Here is a 26235-nt window from a genome sequence, read left to right on the forward strand (position 1 = left end):
ATTGTAAAGCCATCTACATGAGAAAATTTTGTATAACTATACCACTTCGGAGCATCGATTGCTCGACAAATACAGTATGCAGGGTAATATACACATAGAGTGTTATATATGTTATACATTTAGGGTTTTATATATACATTTTTAAATGGAATGCTATAAAATATTTATTTAATAAATAAGAGGAAGAAAGTTATAAAATATTTGTTAAATATTTAATTTTTTGTCAAAAAAAAAATTTTTTTCTTACAAAATTTCTGAATTAAATATTTCTGAAAAATATTTTTGCACTAATATTTTTTTTGAAAATACAAAATACATACAAAATCTATATTAGTATATAGCAATATAAAGTTTACACACTTCGAATTATACACACTTCGTCCAATTTTAGTTTGACTCCTACTTTAGGCGTGATGCAAGCAAAATATGAGGGAATTATACACATTTCGTCCAATTTTAGTTTGAACCCTACTTTAGGCGTGATGCAAGCAAAATATGAGAGGTTCAAAAGTGGAAAAGCCTAACCTGAACTGTGACGTAAATTGTGTCCGCACTGCGACTTGAATAGTTTAACTTACACCTATTATAAGTTGTGACAATCTGTTTCTAAGCTCTACATGAATATATTTTAAGAAATTTTAGAAAAAAAATTATGCTATTTTTTTTTAAATTTATTATGATTTTTACAAAATTTGTAAAATTTTGCAATTTTCAAGAAAAAAGGGATAATATTTTTCTTAACCTCTCTCACCTTGTTGGCCTGATAAATATATAATGTACGGCATTAGATAAAGTCCAAAAAAATTGTCACATACTTAAACTTCAAAAAATTTTTCCCAAATGTGTCATAATTCAAATTTTTTAAACAAAATAAAAAAAAACTTTAAAAAATAGAAATTAAAAAAATTTTTTTTTTTAATCTTCTGTAAATAATTTACAATTTTTTTCAATAACACTAAATAACCACGGAATTTTCAGAAAACACATGAAATACCAGATTAAAAATGATTAAAAGATTAAAATGTTATATCTTTTGCGTATATTGTACATAATATGTACATACTATAAGCCTACACCTGCTTTATATAATTAATTTTAAAAACGAAATTCACTAAGTGCACTTATAATTTAAAAAAAAAAAATGTACTCGTATGTATTTACAATTTTATTTTAAACTAATAGAAATCAAGTATTGGATTTATTTTTATGGTGAAAGTGACAAAAATGTATGACGTATAAAAATTTTGAAAAAGAAATTACTAGAGAATTTTTTATATATGTAAGTATGAAATTGACAAATTATTCAAAAGCGTTTTTTTGGAAAACTGTTTTCCAATATATGAGTATGACGTATACCATGACGTATAACATATGTCATACTATAACGTATTAGCATATGTCATATAACAGTTTTAATTTTATTTTATATTTTGTATATAGAGCTAAAAAATTACATGCATACATTTTTACACATGAAACGTAAAATACCTATATAAGTATAAATTTTAAGAAAAAATTAAAATATGTGGCATATAATAGCAAATTTACACGATAAAATATGTATGTACTTTGAAATGTTTACAATTTCGATTTGATAATATAAGATTACAATAATATGAGTAATATTGCTTTTGACATAATTACGTAGAAATATTTGTGTTCTATTCACATATGTTCATTCATGAGCTTATTATATAAATAATTTGTAAAAATGGAACGATCCTTTTCAGTATACATATAAGTAAAAAATGGCCTAAATTTTTTGGGAATAACCATTTTTCTTTTCCTATATAATGTAGTTTTTTTTCTGTTATTTTTCAATAAAGTCAATTTAATAGAAAAAAAAAACGATATTTTAAATATTAACTCCAAAATAACTCCGAAAATATAAGACCCATGTGTTGAAAATTAAAAGTACTATTTTTCAACTATTTGTTTGTTCCAGGTACGTACTGTAATTGTGCTCAGTTTTGGCTACTTACGAGTAATTTGAGCATGTAAATGGCACGTAAATAATAAGTATGTGCAAGTATGATTATATTTTATGTATGTATGTATAATTTATTATTTTTTTTTTAAATAATTTCACACTTAAATGATTTCTACCGTTTTATTACAATGTTGTTATTAATTTACATTCCAAATCGTTATTTTTATTTTTTTTGTATAAATATTGATTTAATGAACCAAAAATCCCAAGAACTATTTTGTAAGACTTTAAATAACACGTTTATAATTGAAAAGAAACGTGAAATAAAAAAGAAGTATGTAAAAATAAAAATGAATGGTAAACAAGCGTTCTTGTTAAATTTTTTTTTTTCTTTAATTATTTTTATACTCACTTGCTAGGCTAAGTATAATAAAAATAAATTTAAAGTAAAACATTTTTTTTTTTTTTATTTCAAAATTATATTTTTTTATGATATTTTTGTATTTAATTCACTTTATATTTTTCTTTTTTTAATTAATTAAAATTAATTAATAAAAAAAATTTTGTTTTTGTTTTCAATTAACTTGACTAGAGTTAAAACGACTATATAATATTAGAGAAATATAGATGGACGAGATAAAAAAATATAAAAACTTGAACTTAAATGAACCAATGGAAAGTTTTAAATATATTTAATTTTTAGGGGAAAATTCAATTTGCATTAAGAAAATTTTTTCTTTTAAATCATTCGTCTGATATTTCAATAATTTAAAATTTTTAATTTAAAAAATTTAATTATAAATATTTAATTTTTTTTCTCTTTTATTATTTCTTATATTATTTTGACCGAACAATAATTACAATTACGTTTTTTACGTAAATCTTCACGCAATAAAATTTATTTTTTTGTTTTCTTTCTTTTTTTCAATGAATGCACACAATTATTTTTAATTAATTATTAATTTTTTTTTTATTTTCCTTTCTTTATTTAATTTTATAATTTATTTATAATTTTTAAAATTTTCTTAAAATAAAATGATAATAAAATTAATTCAATCATTTCAAATTTATAAAAAATAATACAAAAATCGCAACATTTAAAAAATTTTTAATATTTAAAAAAATAATTATTAAAATCAAAAATAAAAATAAAAAAAAAAATATTTTTTCGCTTTAAAACTTTGGCGTTAACGGGCCAATATTGCGTATTTTTGACTTTAAAAAAAATTGATCTAAACTCAAGCGACTCATACGGAACACTGAATAAACTAAAGCGAATATTGGTAAAAATTGAAATATATTAAATTTTAACTTATTATTTTCTATACTATATACATACACATATGTATGTATATGTACATGTGTCAGTTTTAGTACTTTTTTTTTTAATTCTTTGAAAAAAATTTCGCTTTTTCATATTATTTTTATTCAGCTTCTTTTTTTCTTCATTTTTTATTTGCTTTTTTTTTTATTTTCCTTTAGTTTGGTTTTCTTAAGCCAAGAAGAAGGTTCAATTTTAAAGAATGTTAACTATAAGATATTATTAGTTATTACTGTTTGTATTTAAATTTATAGGGTATGTGAATATAAAAATTTTCATAAATGAATTACTTCAAAAATATTGCTCACGTTATGCAATGTATTTTTTTGATAATTTTATATAAGAAAAATAATTCCATTTAATATCGCTTTTTAATATCCGCTTTTCATAACAATTTCAGTATGGCACTATTTCATTATTGTCACAGAATAACGAATTAAAGGAAAAGTGAATGAAAGACAAAAACTACGTTTCACTAAAAACTATGAGTGATAAAATAATGACAGAAGACCTCTATTTTGCTGAAAATTAGATAAAATTTATGAAAAGAACTAGATTAGCAATATTTCTTTTATGAACAATAAATATAACACAGTGTCTACTATATCGCACATTTGCGAAAAAAATGGCATAAATTAATATTCCAGAGTCGTAAACTTGCTTTTATTACTATTATATTTTATTATACAGAAAATTTGTTCATATCATTGTAGAATCGTTCTATAGTAACATTTTCTAGCCTTCTATTGCAAATTACACTTGGCTATAAATACTTCAAATTTCGGGAGTGAAAGTTACATTTTTGAGTTGTGTTTTTCCAACTTTTCATTATTCTTCCCAATGTGCGATATGTATGTACCTACGTATATTGCGATTTGCGATCTATTGCGTTTATAAAATTTCACATAACATCACATGCACGAAATTCAATAATATCACATGTTGAACTCTATGGTAAACTTTAAAAAATTTATACATAAAAAATAAGTCTAATCCAAAATATTATAAATTTTAATATTTTAAAAAAATATTGATGTTAAATTAATTTGAAGTTTCACTTATAACATTCCATGAATAAAATTTTCCCATTATTTTCTTCTATAAAGAGTTTATGCTAAGCAACTAATAAAACTTTATTAAATAGCGTGTGTATACGTTAAAAAGTAAGAATAAAAGTTAAGTAATTCAAAACGTTTTATTATAATCATAATTCAATTTAAAAAGAATTCAATGTTACAAAAAGCGTTATGATCACCGAACTAATAAACTTAATGGTTAAGGCATACGTTTGTATGCATATGAATACAAATACATACTTTATTTTATATACATACATATGAAATGAACGTATATATATTTAGTTATCATGTCATTTACCATAGTTCATAACTTGTTCAAACAGTTAAACTTGATTACTGTATATAGTAATCGTACTAACTGTATATAAATACTTGTGTTTAATGTTTCAACTCTAAAATATAACTGGATGCATTCACACTATATTTATGTATGTACATTTATATCTGATTCATATTTAGTAGAGGAAATTGCAAGTCTTATTACTTTATAATTTTAAAAGCTTCTTAAAATGGATTGATATCAACTGGTTTACGGCAAAAATACTATTATTGCGTGCTCTTTTAAAATTATTTTTATCTATACATACATACATACATATACTGAAATTATCAAGTTTATTTTATATTTAAAATAATTTTTGTTTGCAAAATTATTAAAGTTTGCAATAATGCAGGAATAAAATTTATACATACATGTACATAGCTTTTATTTGTAACGTATGGCTAAGTTAACCGTGAAACAATTTGATGAAAAAATCAATATTTGTATTATCATTATTGTATTGTATTTTCTATGTTTGAATTTATTTCTACTTATGCACATACATAATATGATAATTAAATTTTATTTATATATGTATATACACATAATTAGATTTGAACTTGAATGTGCACTCCGATATTCGAATACAAAAAATATTAAACAGAAAATTAACTAAAATGAAACACTCACCGAAAAAATATAATATGTAATAAGTAGTAATATGTAACTTGTAACTTAAATCTTAAAAACAATTTTTTGTTGAATCATTACAGATTTACAGGAACTAAACTAGTTTACTTCTTCAGATTTTTAATGTCTCACATTTTTCTACGTGACTTTTTTTTTTCAATTTTAAAATATTTTTGCAATATTTAAAAAAAAAATCTTTAAAAATGCTAGAGAACGAATACTCGTACTTCTTAATGTTGGAATTACCAAGTTTTACTGTTCTAACCTTAAGAAACTACATTTTCAAAAATATTCAATCTTAAGTATGCTTACATACGATTTTTAAATGTGATTCTTTTTTAGTAAAGATTTATCGAGTATTGTTACATTTGAAGAATTTGTAGTTTTGATTTGATGAGTCTAAATTTTCGAAAATCAACATACTTACTCTTAATTTAAAAGTTCACGTTTAAGAGGATATAATATTTTAAATAACATTATTTATTTATATTATACAAAAAAAAAACACAATAAATTTATTTATTTTATTTATTTTTTTTTTTTATATTTATGTTTATTTTTATTATTTAAATATAAATATTATTTACATTTCGTATTATATTTTTTTTTGTTCTTATATTTAAAAAAAATAATAATAATAATTATAATAATAATATTAATAATAATAATAATAATAATAGGACAATATAATAACAAATACAAAAGAGAATTGTTAATTTAAGCAATACTTGAAATTTGAAAGAAAATAAATATATTTTTTTGTTTGTCACATATGCATATATATATAAATATATGTATATATGTGAATACGCACTTATATATGTAGGTATATATATATATATAAATATATATATACATAGAATATATAATATATTTTTTATTTTTATATTTTAATTAAATTTTTATTTTAATTATAATTATTATTTATTATTTTAAATGTATTTTTTCTTTTTTAATTTTTTTTTTATTTAATTCTTTTTTTTTTTACAAAAATAATAAAGCATTTCATCCTTTATTAAAAATGTTTAAACGAATAACTATATAATTAATTATAAAGTAAGTTATTATGTTTTTTTTTTCTTAATTTTTTTTTTGTTTTTATTTTTTATGTTTTATACAATATTACAATACATTTTACATTTATTTCTTTGGGTCATTAAAAATTTTAGTGACTGTTTTGCTTGTTTTCTATTTTTTAATTAATTTATATTTTTTAATATTATATTATTTTCTTTTTTGTTAATTTTTTTTTTTTTTTTTTTGAAATTTTCATAACATTATTTTTATTTTAAATTTAATATTTTTTTTTTTAATTTATTTTAAATTTTTTATTTTTATAATTTTTTTTTTGTATAAACATTTCTAATAACTTTTTTTTTTGTTTTTTTTTTTTTTTTTTTTTTTTGATAAGAAAATGTGTTAATGAACTGAAAAGAAAATCATTATAAATTTTCTTTCTTTTTTTTTTTGTTATAGCTATTATTTTTTATTTCAAACATTTTATAGATGATTTTTTATCTATATTATTTTTTAATTGTTGTAGATTTTGTTCTATAGTTTTTGATTGGTTCACTTTATTTTATTTCAAATGAATTTTGATGGAAATAATTTGAATATTTTGTATGTTTTAAATTTTATACATACAAATTTAGCAGCACCAAAAAAACAAAACAAAAAAAAAAATTTGTTTAAAAATCTGGCCAGATAAAAGAACATCAATTTTAATATTTTGTTTTGAAAACAAAAAAAAATTATTTGAAAATTTTGTAAAATTTTCAAAGTAAAATTTAATTTTTAATTTTATTCAATTAAAAAATTTTGTAATTAAACGATAAATAAATGAAATAATTAGGTTACATAACAAATATAATTTCATTTTAGGTTAGAAAAATTTTTTAAAGGGTGAAAACTTCCCATAAACATTGTGCTTCTCCTTTACTTTATTTTTTTTTTTAATTTTACTAATTATAACATATTTCCATATTTTAATAGGCATTAATAACTTTTTCAATATTTTTTCCTTTTTTTTTTCTTTTTACTAAAAAGATGTTATTTGGATTTTAACAATTTATTTAAATATAATAAAAAAAATATATGTACAAAGTTTGAAATACATATAAAAATTTCAGCGTCTTAATATACACTGTATTTATGAATTTTTGAAATTTAATTCGCGATTAATAAAATAGAAAAAAATATATATAGAAAAATACATTACAAGTAGGAAAAAAATGTAAATCAAATTTTTGACGAAAAAAAAAATCCACACTTTTTTTTAATTTTCATTGACCACAATTGCAATTTCTTTTTTTTTTTTTTATAATTACATAATTTATTTTGTTAACAATGTAATTTTCTTGTTTTTAAATTAATATTGAATAAAATATAAAAATATGTAAAATAAAATTGAAATTTTATAATTGTAAAATGAAAAATAAATAAAAATCCTATAAAATATTTAAATTACAATATTATTAATGAATGAATTTGGATTCACATTTATGAATGATTTGTTTTTTTAGCTTTTTTAATAAATTCTTAAACAAATAGTAATTTTAATAATTGCAATTTCTATGTGAACAAAAGTGAAAATAATTCTACTTATTTAATAATTTTTTCATATTTTAAATGTATGTATAAGTATATGAAAATTTTATTTTATTTAAAAAGTAATATTTAATGATAATTTTAAATTTATTTAAAAACATGTAATCCTGAATATGCGCCTGAATTAAACTTATCAGAATCGAATGCAATAAATATAAAATTTTATATGAAAAAATTAATAATAAAAATTATTAAAAAGTAAATGTTTTTATTTTTGTTTTTCTTAGTATGGAATTTATTAAGTAAAATCATATTATATTAAAAAAAAAATTTAGATAAATACTACATGCAATTATAAGACAATATTTTAAAACTAATTCCATTTACAATTTTAAAATTCAATATTGAAAGTAAAATTGAAAATTTTTTAAAATAAATAAAATAAAATTTAAAAAAAAATTTAAAACAAAATTTATGTATTAGCGAAATTTTTTCTATAATTTCCGACTGATCATGATTTTAGCAATTTAATAGAAATATTAGAAAATACCAATAGGTAATGTTCTACTTCATTTTTCGTTTTGAATATAATAATGAAAAATGTATTATGATACAATTTAATGGTTGAAAATGCGTTAAATATAGAATTCAACTATTATTTGAATTATATATGCAAATAATATAGAAATTTATGTATCAAACATTAAAAAAAAAATAGGAATAAAATTAATATTCAATGTATAAAAATATTATATTGAAATATGTAGTATTAAAAAAATGTATACTTAAAAATTATAAAGTAAGTAATTAAAGTACATTCATTGAAATGAAAATATTAAAAGTTTTTTCAGAATGTTGAATAGGGCTCTATTGCATCAAACCATTGTTTTGTTTTCTTTTTGTTTTTACTTTTTAAATTTTTCATTCGTTCATTAGCATTTTGTTTCAGTTCATTAGCATTTTGATTTTTGATGCAACAGAAACTTTACAAAATATTTTGATTAATTATATAAAAAACAAAAAAAGTAAAAAGTACAATAGAGTGCGGAAAACTCGAAACTAATCAAATTTTGCATTCTTAAATTTGGTCTATTTTAAATTCTTCAATTAAAATTACATTTATGTTAAAAGAATAAAAATTACATAATATAATTTATATTAAAAACAATAAAAGATTTTTTTGTTATGAATTTAATTTAAAAATTTGAACAATTGTTGATTAGCTTCCCATAACAATTAAAGTTTAGTTGAAAAATCTTGCATTTTTACATAATTATTTTGATATTATTGAATAATAAAAACTATGGAAATTAAATCAAATAGAAATTAGATTCAAATTTATATAAAAGTATTTTTTGGTTTTTGAAAAAAATTAATGTTTTTTTTTTCTTTTTGTCTCCGTTTTTTAATTTCAGTACGTTCTTAAGTTTCTTTTATGTTGTGTTTATCGTGGCTAAATTTTTTTTGAAAATATTTTTTTTTTAATTGTTTTTTTTTTTATTAAATTCATCCCATTTAGAAAAAATTGTATTTTTTTTTCTTTTGCAATAATTAATTCATATGACTTGCCTAAAAACAAGAATTTTACATATTTCTTTGTTTAATTTTTTATTTTTAATGATTACATATCAATATAAGGGTAGTTTATTTTTTAACTTTTACTTAAAAAAAAAAATGTAAAAAAAGATGATTTATTTAATTATAAAAATAAGCAGTATACAAAATTATTAAAATTGTTCATCTCCGTTCAATTTTATTAAAAAATTAAAAGACACATAAAATAAACAAATAAAGAGAAAATTTAACATATAAAAAATAGAGTAAAAAAAATCACAAAATTTTAATATTTTTAATTAACATTTTTTTCTAGTTTCTTTACAAACTTGCAATATAAAATTAATATTTCCTTTTCGTTTTTCATTTTTTTCATTTTAAATAAAACACAATTTCACACTGAACTTCCCTTGTAATGTTTTGGACAATTTCTAAATAATTTAAAGCTAGTTTTCTTTTTTGTTTTATAATTATTTTTTTTTTAATTATTTTATTTTTATAATTTAATTTAATAAAAAGTGTTTAGAGTCCTCCAAAACAATTTGGAAATACTTCAATTGTGAAAATGTGAAAAAGTTTTTTTTTTGTTCTTTTTCAGGAAAATAATTGCTTTCAATTTTTTTACACATTTTTAAATTTTTCCTATTTTTAAAATTTATTTCATAAAATTACAAAAATTTTTTAATTAATTTACTATGTCTTGTTGTTCTAATAATAAATTGACTTTAAAATAAACATAAAGAGTAAAACGCTTACGCGGAAAGTAACGTTATGCAAAATTATTAAAAAAAAATATAGGAAAAATAAACAACATAAAGTCCTTTTAGTTTATAAAAAAGGAAATACGCTCTTTTAATTCTTTTTTTTTAAATATACGCTTTTTTATTTTGCTTTTGTTGTTTTCTCACTATTTTTCTAGAAAATAAAAGTTTTATAACAAAGTCCTTATTACTTTCCTTATTTCTTTATTTTCTTTTTTTATGTTTAAATTAATTTATATTTTAAATATTTTAAAAAGTTTTTTTTTTTAATTTATAATTCTAATATCGATTCCTTTTTTTTTAATTTTTTTTTTTGCTTTTTAATGTTATGTTTTTAGTTAAGTGTATTGTTAAATGCAATGAGAGCATCAATTTAACATACAAATTAAAGTTTTTACTTTTGTTTTTTTTTTTAGGTTTTTTATTTAATTATAATTTTTTGTTTAAAATGCTGAAAATCCACTAGACAATCGATCAATTGATCTGATTTCTTTAAATTTCTTTTGCTTCTTTGTTTCAACAAGTTTCAGTAATTCTTATTCGTTAATTATTAAGATCTGTTTTCTTATCGTTGTCCACAAAATTATTGGTAGCAGTAGTAGTAATTGTTGATGTATCAAGTTCGGCTACTGTTACAATATTCTCCTTTTTTTCATTTGTCACTTCAGATGTATTTCCTTCAATAGTTGGAGGGGACTTAAAGTAAAATAATTCAATATAAATAATTTTTAATACAAAAATTTTATTTAAAATAAAATAATAAAAAAATAATAAAAAAATTGATTTTCAATAAATTTTTACAAAACAAATTAACAAAATATCTCTTTTGCGAAATTGTGAACATCAAATTAAATAGAACGGTTTTTAAGTACGTCACATTCAAATGAGAGTTGAAAATCTCTTTCCTTTTCATTTCTAAATACCTTATACTCGTATTTGCATAACTATTAAATTGTAGTAAAATTGTTTACTTACTGGATTTTTTATACTTAGTTGACTCATGCTTGTATTAAGATTTTCACTTGAATTTCCTTGATTAAGAGCTACTATAGTCGAAGTGCTTTCTGAATTAACTTTCATCACTTGCTTTGCAGACACAACAGTTGGTACCATTATTACAGTTGGATTTACAACAGGCCGTTCAGCTTCGCTTACTTTAGAAATAATTTGATGCTGTTGCTGTTGTTGTTGTTGTTGCTGTTGTTGTTGCTGTTGTTGTTGCTGTTGTTGCTGCTGTTGTTGTTGCTGTTGTTGTTGTTGTTGCTGCTGTTGCGGTTGAACCTGTTGATGTTGTTGCTGTTGTTGCTGCTGTTGTTGCTGTTGTTGCTGTTGTTGTAATTGCTGCTGCTGTGGGGGTCTTATTGAAACATCTTCACCTTGCTCTACGTCTGACTCATTGGTTTCTTCTTGATCCTGCAAAAAATAACAAGAAAAAAAATTGTTGTATTTGATTAAAAAATCGATATAAAGTTAACACTAACTTCTTCTGGGCACAATTCATATGCTAACGCCAAAATGTTTTTGGCCGATTGGGATCTTTCCAACATGTAACCATTTGTATTGTCATTACTTTGGGCTGGAGGTGACCATGAATAATTATATTGGCAGCCGATTCCCCTTTGGCGTTCTAATTCATCTTGTAACCATTCAACTGCTACAGCCCAATGTCTTGTAATCATAGGATTTGTATTTAACATGGCTAACGCAACGTTACTTCTTCTAAAAAGTTGAACTAAGCACTTTATAATTTGATACGCTCTTTTTTGATAATGAGTTTTGGCTCTTTGTATCGTATCTAATAAACCTTCTCTTTCTTCTGCCACACCCATTAAGGCATTATGTATTCTATGATTTTGCCAAGAATCTTCAATTAAAAGAACATTTAACAATAATTCAGTATGATGTCGCATGTCATGACAATAAGCGAAACCACATTGCCATAAGAGCTCCGTTAAAACAGAACGCGAAAAATGTGGGTTTTCCCAACTACAAAATTGTAACAATTTTAGACCTTCTTCGCCGACATTTACATCTTCAATTAACTTTTTAACGTAACTAAAAACAAATACAATAAGTTAATAAAACTTTTAAAAAAAATTGTTCATGTACAACCTAGTTCTGCCAAATAAAAGTTCCGTAGCTTCAACTGATAGACACATTAAATTACTTGCATTGGGTTCACCATATATATTTGGCAACGGTTTCGAATTTTGTGTAGAACTTTGACATCTTGATGATATATCGCTACATCGAATTAAATGAGAAACTACTTGATGTAGTTTACTAAGTTCCGGGTATTGATACTTGATTGGAGGGCCAGGCCCTTCATCTAAAGCAACTTGCATAAAAATGGCAGGCACGTTTAACTGCACATAAAAAAAATGATCATAAAAATTATTGTTTACGAAATTAATAAAATTTTATAATACCTTTAGCAATTGTAATTTCTCTCTAATACCAAGACCAGCATACATACTAAATATACTAAAATAATGCGCCAAATGTTTTCCATGATCAGGAACTTCAGACTTAAGTAACTGAAGAATACTAATCAAAACTTGTTCGCATATATAGTTCCCATCAAAGCCTGGTAATGGTTCATCAACAAGTGAAAAATGACAAAAGAATACTATTAATTTAACAAATACAGTTCGAACTTCAGGTGATTGTGCGGCTAATATATACTCAGATAGCCTGTTAGGAGAGTTTAGTAAAACATATTGAGCAAACCATCGACGTACGTTCGAGGAAAGTCTTATGTGATGAGATAGTGAATCATACCTATTAATAAAACCATAATTACTTACAAATCATTTAACAAAATTATTTTCAATTACCAATCAATAGCTGGACCACGCAACGATTTTTTAGTTCTAAACCCGAATTGGAAAAGAAACTGAGAAGCTAACTGTATTCCTAGTAGCGATAAATCTTCTGAATTTATTAAAGCCTGTTTAAAAAATGAAGACAGTTCTTTGAGTAAATCAAATTACGTTTTTAAATTTTTAAATTTTGAAATTACCAATTTTTCTCCTCGAGATGATGACACATTACAGCTAACAAGCTTTTTTATGAAATTGAAAAATTCTGGGGAGAATATGGTCTTCGAATGTAAAAATCGGATATTTTGAATTCTAAAAATTTTAATTTTGATTAAAAAATTTAATTTACTTTTTTTACTTGAATAAAATACCGAACACTCTTTTCTATTGGTTTAGGCATTGGTAGGACCAAATTGCGACTTTCTGCTAATGAAAGTTGTTCAATACATGGTTCTATTTGAAGAGGTTTTTGATCACAACGTGTATAAAATAACATATATGCGTTCCACCATCGTTTTTGACGCCTATATTGCATTCGCTTTAAGGTATTGTCGTAAACTTCACCCATATATTCGCCACCAAAACACTGAGCTTTCATTTCTTCGTCTTCGTGCATTTTACATTCGGTGACTTCACCATCGTCAAATTTGTACCATGTACCTTTTTCAGTTTTTGGATCCCTTAAAATTTAAAGATTACTTATATTAGTATAACTAACACCTAATCTAAAAAAAAGTATTACTTATGAAGAATATAACTAAAATAATGTCCGCCAGATGCTTGCCCACTATGGACAACAATTCCAGTTAAATCATATTTTGTTACAGCAGTTTGATCATCTAAACCTTCTTCTATATCTATAACTTCACCTTCTAATTTTGCTAATCCAGAAACTGAAATGGAAAGATATTTATTTAAATTTCATAGAATTTTTTTATATTAATTTTTCGACTTACCTGTATACGGCTCCATATCTAATGACCTAGGAAATTCAAAATAGTCATTGAATTTAATAGCACAAACTCTTTCGTAATCATATTCAAATCGTTTGAGCTGAATTGCTAATACTGGTGGTAGTTTTCTAACACAAAGCCGTTTGACGGTAACCACCTAAATAAGACATATGAATTGTAAGTTTAGAAAAAAATCGATTAAATTATCAGAAATACCTTTTTATCACATTTATCACAATGATAAGCATCAGCTCCTTCTAATAACTCTCCTTTAACGTACTGTTCAAGGGATTCTGTTAGTGAACTATGATTTCTAATATCAACGCTGAAAACACTAAATGGTTCTTCTTTAGAATATCTATGCGGACACTCCTGACATATTTTTTGGTCGCTAAAACAACCGCCTAATGTGGCTCCCATTAACTGATTATGTCCTAAAGCTTTTAGACCTTCATCAAGACTTTCAAATAGAGACATAAAAAACTCAACAGCATCTTGCTGTTCCCTTAAGTTAACTGGCTCTCCTTGCAGTCTATAAAATTAATTTATAGTATTCGATTAAATAAACTACTCTACTTTAACTTACTTAAAATGTGTCCATAAGCCACGTGGAACGTAAAATTGCAATGCACTATGCCCTAAATGAGCAAAAATTGCCTGAACATACTTAAGTATCCCTATATGATAAGACTTCCTGTTACTTGCTGAATCACAATGTTCAAAATTTGGCGATGACTCAGATTCACTGCTAAAATCCTCGTCAAAATCGGTAGCTGCACCTTCGGCTGCTAATATTCCGACCCTAATTGATGGTACCATATATAATTGCTGAAGGACTGAGTTCATATAGCATGTCGCGCCTGCATTTTTTAGTCCACAAAATCCTTTTGGAGGACGTGGGCCGATGGGTGGAAGATATTCCCATTCTCGCAACGGTTCCGTTTCTATAAAAAAATAAAGTATTTGTATTTCTAATGACAGTAAAAGTAAAAATCAAATTTACCATTAATTATCTCAATTAAAGTGGTTACTAAAAGTTTCATATTTGAAACACAATTTTGACAAAGCGCTACTAGTAAATCGCACGCTGCAGCTATCGTATGTGGACTTCTACACACAGGAGGTGGATGAAAGTAATTTTTTAAGTTTCCTGTTTGCTTCAAATATAAATGTTGACGTGAAGCGGGAAACAAAAAATCATCTATTAATTCCACAATCAATTCATTGAGTTGCAATTTCAAATCAGGCACAAGATAAAACAATAATTCTTTAGCTAAATTTAAATGACCCTCAAGAAGATCTTCGTGCACCTGCGGGTCCCCAGTCTTTTTAACGTTGTCCCGAACAGCTCTTAACCAATTTATTTCTTGTGACAATAATCCGTCGCCAATTGTTAAAGGCCAATTGCACATGTTTCCATAATTTAATGATCGGCATAACAATTGAAAATAATCTGCACACGTGCTAGCATTTTCTGGTACTAAATTTTGTAAAGAGGATACTAATAATTTAACCATAAAGCCAAACGGTTTCTTATCAGCAGCGCAATATGTGCAGCTCAAAAATAATTGCTCGGATGCTACTTGCCTAACATGCCTTGATGGATTCATCAGTACTAGTGAAGTAATAAATTTCGGCCACATAGGATCTTTACTTAAATTTTCATTAGCACTTGGATTCAAAACTAAACTTATGGTTAACACTTCCAAAGCTTCTTTGCATAAGGCGAAATCTAATGATTCCGGCATGGAATTGATTTCACTGAAGTCATTTTTAGTCCCCAAATTTTTTAAATTTCCGGTGGAAGCAGCCCATGCCAAATTAACGATGGCTTTTATAGTTGGTAAATCTGGGCAAACCCATTTAAGCGCAGAGCCAAATAACATTCGGCACCTTGTACCTTCAGCACTTGCTGACAACATTTCCGCAGCTAAACTTTCCGCCAATTTTGTTGAAACTATTTTCAAAGTCTGCTCGGAGCTTCCAGGGATAGATGTCAAAACTTGCTTTAAAATTTCAACTTGAGAACGATTTGCTGTTTCATCGAAGTCAGACAAATTTGGTTCATTGCCAACTCGACTTAGAACACATCCAACGATATATAAAAATAATTTCACAAGCCTTAAAACACACTGAAAAGCAGCTCTTTTTGTATGCATATCGACATTGGGTAAAAAATTATTTTTGGTTAACAAATCTAAAATAAAATGGGCGACACCAGAATGTAACCATGCTATTTGCATATGTTGCGTTACTTCATTGCACAAATCGTAAGCTGGTATCAAAATTGCATGCAAAACTTCTAAATTATATAACACTTGGGCAGGAGTAGCATGCAAGAACAATGATTCAGGTGAAGGCGCATTGGAAGATGGTTGCTGCTGAAGTTGATCACCCGTAATTGTTACTTCATTATTTGTATTTACATTTAAAACTGAAACATTACTGCGAAATTTGCACATAATGTGTAACTGACGTACAATATATCTATCAATGGGTAATAAATGTAATAAAGCTCTAATACTATCGCGTAAATTTCCATGATGTAAATCACTACCAGATTGGTAAAGTTTAAGGAAAAACTCTGTATAGTGAGGTTTTTGTGAAATAATTACACCTGGTAAAGTTGCTTCTGATTCTGGCCTCTGCATATCAGGGCATGGTCGGGGAGGCGAACCTATACTTGAATCACTTGTACTATCTGGACTACTTGCTAATCCAGCTCCAATGGGTGTTAATTTCGCAGTTATTATCATTTTATCTCTTATTGTAAAGTGAGAGAGTGGAGACCTATCATCAGTAATTTCAATCAATTCTCCGTTATTATAATACAAATCTACTTTAATATTTGCTGTCGAGGTCCCTTTAATTCGTTTTAATAAGTTCTTTTTAAAAGAAATTACAGTCTCATTATTATGTGTAGATACTTCGATATCGTCTATAGGCCTCCCTGGATTTTGGAATCTTATATATAAATTCATGTATTTACCACGGCTAGCTCTACTTAAAGGCAGTTTGTAACGATCACCAGTAAATGACCTATCGCACTCTTTAATGTATTCCTGTAATACTTTCACAATACGGCACATTTTTTCAGCTTCAATAAAACGCATTTTGACGTCCTTAGATCTTGGATCTTCTTCAGTTATTGTTGTTGATGAAGTCAATGAATTATCATCGTTGATTGTTTTACTTAAAATTATTATGTTGTCATAATGACTTTTAAGACGATCACAGCACTCTCCAATAAAAAGTTCATGGAATTCGCTTATATTTGCTTGCAAGCGAGGACCCAACGCTGTTGACACCTCAATCAGTAGTTCTATTGCTTTATACGCAATGTTCTCACCAGCATTTGTTATTACTCGCCACAAATAATCTTTTCCGATCAAATCTTCGGTATCTAACATGTAACCACGATGGCTAGATTTCAACTTTTCTTCTTTCGAATTGACCGCCTTAAAAAATCTTTCAAAGCATTTGATTCCGCTTTCAGTTAATAATTGCGGATCAAGTTGCAAAATATTATTTTCAAAAAAATCTTTATTTATGCCTGGATCTAAGTCTGGCTCTTCACCCATTAATTTTCCAAACCAACGAAAACATTCTTCACGATCGCTTGCGAATATAGAAGTCACAGCTAAGCAATGCCAAATTTGTTTTGCCTGATCAGCACATAACCAAAGCTGACCATCTTTAAGTAAAAATTTTAAAAAGTCTAAACGTTCCTGAATCTGTTGGGGATGAGGATAACGACCATCAATGCAAATATTCTGAGGCTTCATTTCCGGGTTATCTTTAACAATGTTACGAACTTTATCCATGTAAGAGGTCAAACTATTTGTAACTAATATAACTAAAGAGTAATCATTTTGCAGGCGTTCTATAACTTGTTGTCTATTCATGGCTTGATGAGCACGGGGTGCATGACTTGCTGATGATTCATATAAACAACAAATTTCCCTAATTAAACGAAGTGCTGGTAAAACCCAACTTCCCCCTGACTTAAGCTCTTCAACACATTTATCTAACCATACAGTTTTTTGAGCATCTCGCTCTTGCGAACAACTGTAGTCTAAAATTTTCACATGAGCTGCCAAAGCTTGATCTAATACCTCCGGAAGTACTTCAGCACTGTGGGCCAAAGTCCAAAATAACTTCAATACGTTATGAGCCATAACCCCATTCTTATCATCTTCTGCAAGTCTTCGGATTAATTCCAAAAGACGCTCCCTTTGCCTCTTATTAGCAGTTGTCATACTTGCCTAAAATAAAAAATATTTTAATATTTGTTGATTTTACTTTTACACTTGCAAAATAGCTACTTGGAAACATTCAAATAGATGATCTAATTGATCCGGATTGAAATCCCATGCTAATTTTGCTAACAAATCATGTACATTCTTGACAATAGCCTCATGTTTTCCAGATTGAGCTTTCCAAACCGCATCCAAATCCTCTAACGTTAAAGCGTGCTCTTTTATTAGGAATCTAATTATTTTTTCTAATTTTTCAACATATTGTGGCTGATGCAAGGAATCTTTTAGAACTATCCCTAGCACATCATTCTCTTTTATCCATGTCTAAAAAAAAGCTATATTAAAAAAGTTTTTGACAACGAAAGTAAATAGTTACAGCCATGCGTTCGGCAGTAAGCCACTCCATATCTTCATCGGGTAGACAGTGCAGCTGCGTTGTTCGATGAGAATAGTATGCTACTGTAGTCAAAACTTTATTTATTTCATTTAGAGCATTCATTTTCCCATTAAAACTAGACACTTGAAGTAAGCGCAATATCATTTTTAATCGAAACATTTCTAAATCACGTATTAGATTTTCTTGATTTTGTAGACGACTTGCTAAACATCTTGCAGCTTTAACAATTCCATTTATATGATCGCTACGACCTTCTGGCTTAGCTTCCCTTTTGAGTTCATCGTCCGACAAACTGTCTAAAAGTTCCAAAACTACTTTCCAAATGGGCATAAAATATTTTTCGATTGTGGCTGGTGTAACCAATTCATAGCATTGGCCGAATGGACGCAAAAGTGCGTGTATTAATGGTAATGATAGCTTATCATCTATTAAACTATTTGAATCTATATTGAAATTTTTATTTTTTTCCTTTTCTTCATTTTCATTTGAACTTTTCAATAAAGCCACACCAGCATTAAATCTTTCTAACAAATAGTCAAAACCGTAGAACTGCCCAAAACGATTTATCAAATCAACTAGCCACCCTCTAGGATTTTTTGATTCACTTGGAGTTTTTGCAAACATTTGATTTTCATCTAATTCACCCCAAGGTGCCTCTGGTCCAAAACATTCTGGCTGCCGAGCTGCATTAAAGGTGTTAAACTTATTTTCTGGATCTAAAACCATAGCCAATAGGTCTAACAAATAAGGATTGTCCCGTTTCATATGAATCGCTATTAATTGTAATAACTTTCCGCAAGACATTAAAATACAGTGATGTATATTATATTTCCAGGAATTCACCGCTTCATCCGTTAAAATTTTGGCAAATGATGTAATCATTGCATTTCTATAGAATTCTATACAAGCTTCACAATCATAATCAACACCTGAAATATTATATAAAAATATTTTAAGCATTTTGTTTACGTAAATGTTAAATATGTAAAATACCAGCCAAAGTTAGTTCTATAGCTGCATTTAGCAAACATTCTAGTTCCTGTTCGGGAAGAACTGGCACAATCCATCGAGGATTTGAAATTTTTTGGGTAAGAGTTCTTAGTTTTGTGATTGGAAATGATGCAATTAGTTTTTCTGGAGAGCTACAGAAATTGAAAATCAAAAGAAAAAATATGTTTAATAGTTCTAGTGTAAATAAAAAATATTAGTACATTTCTCCTTCTCCAGAGGAAGATGCATCAGAATTCATTTCCGAAGATTCTGCAGCTTGCTGACCACGGGTATCAAATGTCATTCTTATAAACTTCTACACAGTTTTTTTAGCTTATTTCTTTCCCCCAAAATGTTTGGTATTTATATTTACATCATAAATACCAAAATCATTAGATACAATTTTTTTCTGTAATAAAAAATTCATTACCTATGTTATTTGAAAAATTAATACAGGAAACTAAATTACGTCTCAAATTCTTCAAGGTACCCTACATGAAAATTAACTAATTTGAAATATAATAAATAATGTTATAAACTTCTGCAATATTCTTTAAAGTTTAAGAAACCTTTTCCAATAAGAAAAACAATAATATATCAATTTTTCAAAATTTACAATTTGATAGTAAAATTTTACATTAGTGAAAAAAGAAAATAAAAATAGCAATGATCTAGGTAGGTACATATGTAAGCGTATTACCAAAATTCAAATATTGACATTTATATGGATCTTTAAAATTTGTGTAATAAATTTATTTAAACTTTGATTATTTCAATTTTGTTTTGACAATTTTTTTTAAATATTAAAAAAAAAAATTTCTTTGGGTCAGTTTTTTAAATTTTACAAAATTTAGCCGGTTACTTGCTTTTTTGCATTTTGTGCTACAATAATACAAAGAAAATGACATATACATTAGATATACTTCTTGAATACCTACATACATATGGGATCTATGTACTAAATTTTCCCATATGAAAGTACCACAAAAAGGAAACGTCATGAATTGATTTTTTTACTTTGCATAGGCAAGAACTTAATATTCGTTTTTTTTTACAACTTTTCTTATAAATCGAATATTAAATATTCATATTTTATTGGAAAATTGATTTCACTCATAAATTTAATAAAATATACTTAGTAATAATTCGAAAAATATTAAAAACACCTACCTATTACAATGTAAATGTATTCTATTTGTAAAAAATTTAAAAAAGAAAAATTCAAGTAGTTATATCTTCGACACTTAAAATTATGTTAAATATTTCAAATAAGAATTATTTTTCTATACTTAATATATTAACTTTCGAATGTTTGCTTTTATACAAATTGAAAAAATTCTATTTTTTTTTGTGAAATTCCTTTGAAAAAAAAAATCTTCAATTAAAAAAATTTGTAATGGCGTTCCGCCCAGACTTTCCAATGAATTTGCGTTAAAATAACGTTTGACGAAATTCAATTAATATCAAAAGTCTTTATTACACTTTCAATTATATGTTCACTTAATTATTTTAAATTATATTTTAAATTTTTATTTTATATTTTAGGCAAAAAGAACAAATATTTCAGAATTAAAATTATGAAATCGCCATTTTTTGACTTCGATTGGATTATGTCAAAAATCGTTTTGATAGATTCATGTGTATGTGTATGTTAATAATATAGAACTGCTGCCAATCCTTTTTGTATGCAGATATTGAATTGTCAAAAAATATTAAATTGTCCAAAACCCTTTTTGATTATTCCCATTTACTAAATACGTATATGCATAAAAAAATGTATGAGGCTGTGCATCCACAAAATACATTGTTCAAATCTTGGATTTTATTTGATATAACGAAAATGTTATGATAGTTTAGTACACATTTAAAATGTCCGGGATTAATAAATTTAAAGTCAGCCAATTCTTATAAAATTTTGTTAAATTTAATATAATAGAAACTAACAGAAATATTCATTAACATAAGTAAGACACGAAATCTTTTTTAAAAAATTTTCTTGATATAAAGTAAGTAATTAAACGCACAAACCATTTAAAAAATGATCGAACTAAAATGTAATTCTGATGAACATGTTTAATTATTCTTGCAAATCCAATTGCTTTTCGTTTTATTACAATATTTGCTTTTGAAAACACAATATGCATTTAGAAAAAAAAAAAATTTTTTTCAGAAATATTTTATAAAAATATAAGCACTCGCAATATTTTGGATACGGACTCAAGTAGATTTGAGTTGCACTTTAAAAAGAGAAATAATATGAAACAGACCAATTCATTCAGCAGTAAAGTTCAATTAATTTAGTTTGTTTATGATAGCGACTACATAAATGCACCCCATTAGTAAACAGTGGCCGGTGCTAGCGTTAAAATTTGTGTAAAATCGTTTTGTCAAAGAATTATGTCCTTTGTCATAAAACTGTCAAAATCATATGGATTTGAGTTTAAGTTTACGTAGAAAGTCAAAATTCTAGGTTTTGAGGAACACGTGAACTATCTTTCTAAAATATTTACATATTTAACTAAATTGAAAAATGCCAAAAGAGAAAGCTGTGAAAAAGTCCAGGATACACAATGAAATTCAAAAACAAGGTTGGTGACCAAAGAATATTTAAGATTTTTGTCGGGCTAAAATAAAAATTTTTATATGAATTTTACAGGTATTGTATTTAACAAGGATTTTGGACAACATATTTTAAAGAATCCTTTGGTTATAACAAGTATGATAGAAAAATCTGCCTTAAGGCCAACGGATGTTGTACTTGAAGTAGGTCCAGGTACTGGCAACATGACAGTAAAAATATTAGAAAAGGCGAAAAAAGTGATCGCATGTGAAATTGATACGAGATTAGTTGCAGAACTTCAGAAACGTGTACAAGGTACAATATATCAACCTAAGCTACAAATTTTGATCGGTGATGTTCTTAAATCTGAATTACCGTTTTTCGACATATGTATTGCTAATATACCATATCAAATTAGCTCTCCTCTAGTTTTTAAATTACTCTTACATAGGTATTCATTTAATTGTAATTTAATTTAGCATAAATGAAAGATTTCCTTTAGGCCATTTTTTCGATGTGCGGTACTAATGTTCCAAAGAGAATTTGCACAAAGACTTGTTGCAAAACCGGGAGACAAACTCTATTGTCGTTTGAGTATAAATACCCAGCTTTTAGCCAGAGTAGATTTGCTTATGAAGGTATATAATTTTTAAATTTCTAATAAGTGTATTTTTAAATCTTAATATATTAGGTAGGAAAAAATAATTTCAAACCACCACCTAAGGTAGAATCTAGTGTCGTACGCTTAGAACCGAAAAATCCGCCACCACCTATAAATTTTGTCGAATGGGATGGTCTAACAAGAATAGCATTTTTAAGGAAAAATAAAACATTAGGTGCAGCATTTAAGCAAACTTCTGTCTTAGACATGTTGGAAAAAAATTACAAACTACACTGTTCACTGCGGAATACTGTAAGTAATAACTATAAAAAAAAAATTTAATTTTCAAGAAATAATTTCTAATTTAGGAAATTGAGAAAGAATTCAATATGCAACAAAAAGTCATGTCTATCCTTCAAAATTTAGGTGTTGAAAACTTACGAGCACGCACAATGGATATAGACGATTTTATGAAAATTCTCTTAGGTTTCAATTCCGAAGGCATTCATTTCAGTTGAAATAAGCAATTTCAGTTTTTACTTTCAAGATTTATTAATTTTAATAACAATAATAAATTTTACAAAAAACAATAAAGTACAGTATTATATTATTAAAAGGAAGAAGGTTATGCTGCGCCAACTTGAAGAATGGGTATAAATAATTTAAATGCACTTTGAACATAAGAGGTACTGTTATAAACCTACAAACATTTTTATATCTTATACAGTGTTCTTAAAAATTGTGTAATTATTTTACCTCAACAAAGATATTGGTGATGGAAGTTTTTACTTCTTCTGTTTGCTCAAACGTGTTCAATTTTCCACAAAACTTGTTAGCTATACCTCTTAGATGACGTGAAAATATTGTTGTAATTTGGACCAAACTGTCAGCTTCGCTCACTGTGGTGTGGGATTCTTTAATTATAAGTAATTCCGCAATTTTATGCATTTTGTTCATTTGGAGTGCACAAGTCTCGGCCAAACATCGTAAACCTTTTTCAAAAACCTCATGAGCATTTTCAATGTCTCCTTGAAGATAAATAAGATTCTTTTCCCAGCATCTAAAATTTCATTGAATGAAAATAAAAGAACATTGCGTATTGTAATTATTCATTATACTCTAATATTTCAGTGAAATCGGTTGGTATTCCAAAATCTTGAGTCGCTCTTTTTAAATCATTTTCCAAAATTTCCTTGGTATATGGCTCATCATGATCGTCGGCTTCCAATTCTTCTAAATCACATAATTCTTTAACTTCGTTAAGAGTTTCTTTCATTTCATCTAAGGCTTTTCCAGAAAGTGGTGTCATTAAGGATTGTATTTTAATATCGCATTGTCTTGACAACATTTCGAGAGCTTCAAGGTGTACTAGTCCATAATAATGATCAAATAATGTTTCAAAATGTAATTGTTTTTTATATGACTGCTTTTGTGCTTGCTTTAAGTTTTTTTCAATTTCTTCAGACTTTTCCTTCGCTTCTCGTAAAACCTAAGAGAAATTAAACTTAATGTATAAATATATAAATGTAATATCATTTTCATTTACCTGACTCAGATTAGGCTTTGAACTTTCAAGTCCAATAATCCTTCTTTTATTTAAAAGTAGTGGATCATTTTCTTGTAATATATTCATGGTCTTCTTTCCAATCCCTTCTAAGGTATCCAATCCACCAGTTATCACTTTATTTCCTATTGTTGTTACACCTGAAACTAATCCTATTAATGTAGACTGACGCTCCTCCTTTTTATCTTCACTACTGACATCACTTGATTTTTCTGTATCTGAGCATAATTGCTGTTCTTCCAATTTTTGGTTAATTTTGACAAGTTCCTCTGGCTCAGGAATGCCAATGCTATTTTCCAAAACTTGGCTTACATGTGTTGTTAATGAGGTGACGCCTTCTGTAGCTGTGGATAATAGTGACGTCACCACCCCTCCCCAAGGTTTCCATCCGTTCCAAGAATCATTATTTTGAGAGTCTTGAGCATTGTTTTTGAAATTTTGATTATTTTTGCAAGGCTCCAGTTTCGCATCGTTAGCTAATTTATTATTTGAGTTATTCAGATCTTTGCTAACTGTATCAGTTGCAATCCACTCGTCATTGTCATCAAAGTCGTCCCAAGCCGTATCATCATTTTCCTTTTCTTTTGAATTAACTAGAATCTCTCCATGTTTTGGAGTTTCATTATTTTGCTCAGTCATTTGTTTAAGACAATTTGTATTGGAAACAGTTTCGACCCCTGATTTGGTTTTATTCTCACTGGTAATACATATCTTATCGTCATCATTCCAATCGTCAAAGTCCCATTCATCATCTTTGCTTTCTGAAATTTTTGCATCGACTTTTTTCTTTTCGTTTGTGCTTTTATCCGATTCATGTTCCTGATAAATTTTTTCTTTTTCATTAAAATTTTCAGGAAATTTCTTATCTTCTTCCAATATTGTAATGTCTGATTTACTATGTCGTGCTTCAATCTTCACATCTATATTAGAACTTATATTCTTTGCTAAATCTCCCGAAATTTTATTCGTATCAATATCAATATTTAGTGGTGGTGTGATCACTTTTTTTTCAGTATTTTTCATAATTTCGGACTTTAAACTATCATTTTTTTCCATTTCTCGATCATCCTCCCCGTTCCAATCATTTTCATTCACATTTTTGACCTCTGAATCACTTTCTGTACCTAAATTACATATTTTTTCTGTCACTTTTTGCATATCATTTTCTAGAATATTAATTGCTGTGTTTCCCTGCTCCGATTCCAGCTCTGGTTCGGTTTTAATATCTTTCTTTAATTTTATATTGACCTTTTCAACTTTTGTGGAGATTTCCTTCCCTCTATGGCATATTTCGGTTTTTCTGGCATTGTTTTCTGGCTTTTTCTCAAATTCTTCATAATCTTCTTCAGCGCTTAAAAATTCTTCACTATCAGACATTTTAGAAAGTTTGTGCGCGTATCAATTTTTTTTTAAATACTTATTTTACAAAAAAATTTTGCTAGCGAGCACAAAACAAATTAACAAGAAACATTAACTTTTCGCCAACTGGCAACTAGACAAGAAAACGTAATTAAAGGAAATGTCAAAGTTATTGTCATTTTCAAACTTCAAACTTCTGTATACATTTTTAGTATCATGACAAATTGAGTAAATTGCTAGGAAGTATTTTCGTATAGTGTTGCCGTATAGGAAAATAAAAATTTTATTCCCAATAACCAAAATTGTTAAGATTGATTGCATTATTATATTTTATCAATTTAATACCTTCGTCTTCTTAATTCATTGTAACATTTACGGTTTACTTCATAATCAAGGACGTCATTAGGATTTTTATTAAAGTAACGATACATAAAATAACATTGTTTATTATTAATTAGTAACTAATGCAACAGAGTTTACATTATCCGATTGACTACTAATATTTAACGCACTAATATTTTATAAATTTATTATTTATAGGGTTGGTATTGGTACACTAACCTTATACCCAGTAGACAAAAAATCT

The 26235-nt window shown here is 26.3% G+C and overlaps 4 protein-coding genes across 6 annotated transcripts in view; 1 reads left to right on the forward strand and 3 right to left on the reverse strand.

Moving 5' to 3' along the window:
• The window catches only part of LOC129613053 (uncharacterized), a 37728-nt gene extending 35316 nt beyond the window's left edge, over positions 1 to 2412 (reverse strand). The window contains exon 1 of one of the 2 annotated variants that reach the window (XM_055526958.1): positions 2343 to 2412. In XM_055526958.1, coding sequence (XP_055382933.1) covers positions 2343 to 2385 — 43 coding nt within the window. In that variant the 5' untranslated portion in view covers positions 2386 to 2412. The remainder of the gene's footprint in view (positions 1 to 2342) is intronic. The other variant, XM_055526959.1, reaches the window with a different exon arrangement.
• Positions 2413 to 6709: 4297 nt separating this feature from the next.
• On the reverse strand, positions 6710 to 21112 carry LOC129612949 (probable ubiquitin carboxyl-terminal hydrolase FAF). Of its 2 annotated transcripts, none has more exons than XM_055526808.1 (18): positions 20736 to 21112; positions 19787 to 19974; positions 19569 to 19717; positions 18555 to 19504; positions 18245 to 18502; positions 14923 to 18184; positions 14506 to 14863; positions 14136 to 14451; positions 13923 to 14076; positions 13709 to 13859; positions 13338 to 13646; positions 13167 to 13278; positions 12982 to 13094; positions 12574 to 12925; positions 12257 to 12510; positions 11626 to 12199; positions 11120 to 11557; positions 6710 to 10840 (listed from the first exon to the last, which is right to left on the reverse strand). In XM_055526808.1, exons 2-18 carry the CDS (start codon positions 19867 to 19869, stop codon positions 10688 to 10690), a joined length of 7986 nt encoding a protein of 2661 aa, XP_055382783.1. In that variant the 5' UTR covers positions 19870 to 19974; positions 20736 to 21112; the 3' UTR covers positions 6710 to 10687. The 2 variants fall into 2 exon arrangements, with proteins under 2 accessions (XP_055382783.1, XP_055382784.1); XM_055526809.1 differs by lacking the exon at positions 20736 to 21112 and adding an exon at positions 20035 to 20084.
• Positions 21113 to 21990: 878 nt separating this feature from the next.
• LOC129612994 (probable dimethyladenosine transferase) lies at positions 21991 to 23314 on the forward strand. Its single transcript, XM_055526867.1, has 5 exons — positions 21991 to 22153; positions 22222 to 22576; positions 22628 to 22763; positions 22817 to 23038; positions 23095 to 23314. Exons 1-5 carry the CDS (start codon positions 22096 to 22098, stop codon positions 23242 to 23244), a joined length of 921 nt encoding a protein of 306 aa, XP_055382842.1. The 5' UTR covers positions 21991 to 22095; the 3' UTR covers positions 23245 to 23314.
• LOC129612993 (protein FAM114A2) lies at positions 23254 to 25780 on the reverse strand. Its single transcript, XM_055526866.1, has 4 exons — positions 24273 to 25780; positions 23845 to 24215; positions 23483 to 23786; positions 23254 to 23426 (listed from the first exon to the last, which is right to left on the reverse strand). Exons 1-4 carry the CDS (start codon positions 25665 to 25667, stop codon positions 23352 to 23354), a joined length of 2145 nt encoding a protein of 714 aa, XP_055382841.1. The 5' UTR covers positions 25668 to 25780; the 3' UTR covers positions 23254 to 23351.
• Between the last annotated feature and the right edge of the window lie 455 nt (positions 25781 to 26235).

This window comes from Condylostylus longicornis, unplaced genomic scaffold, assembly GCF_029603195.1.
Source record: "Condylostylus longicornis isolate FDR11 unplaced genomic scaffold, ASM2960319v2 ptg000080l, whole genome shotgun sequence".
Lineage (NCBI taxonomy): Eukaryota > Metazoa > Arthropoda > Insecta > Diptera > Dolichopodidae > Condylostylus > Condylostylus longicornis.

Excerpts from the sequence above, each read along its gene's own strand:
- LOC129612949 (XM_055526808.1), bottom strand. The coding sequence starts at position 19,869 with ATGACATTTGATACCCGTGGTCAGCAAGCTGCAGAATCTTCGGAAATG. Across the intron at positions 14,452-14,505 it reads GGCTTATGGACACATTTTAA|ACTGCAAGGAGAGCCAGTTA; the intron begins GTAAGTTAAAGT and ends TTAATTTTATAG. Across the intron at positions 14,077-14,135 it reads GTGATAAATGTGATAAAAAG|GTGGTTACCGTCAAACGGCT; the intron begins GTATTTCTGATA and ends TGTCTTATTTAG.
- LOC129612994 (XM_055526867.1), top strand. The coding sequence starts at position 22,096 with ATGCCAAAAGAGAAAGCTGTGAAAAAGTCCAGGATACACAATGAAATT. Across the intron at positions 22,577-22,627 it reads TTTAAATTACTCTTACATAG|GCCATTTTTTCGATGTGCGG; the intron begins GTATTCATTTAA and ends GATTTCCTTTAG. Across the intron at positions 22,764-22,816 it reads GAGTAGATTTGCTTATGAAG|GTAGGAAAAAATAATTTCAA; the intron begins GTATATAATTTT and ends TTAATATATTAG.
- LOC129612993 (XM_055526866.1), bottom strand. The coding sequence starts at position 25,667 with ATGTCTGATAGTGAAGAATTTTTAAGCGCTGAAGAAGATTATGAAGAA. Across the intron at positions 24,216-24,272 it reads CAAAGCCTAATCTGAGTCAG|GTTTTACGAGAAGCGAAGGA; the intron begins GTAAATGAAAAT and ends AATTTCTCTTAG. Across the intron at positions 23,787-23,844 it reads GATTTCACTGAAATATTAGA|ATGCTGGGAAAAGAATCTTA; the intron begins GTATAATGAATA and ends ATGAAATTTTAG.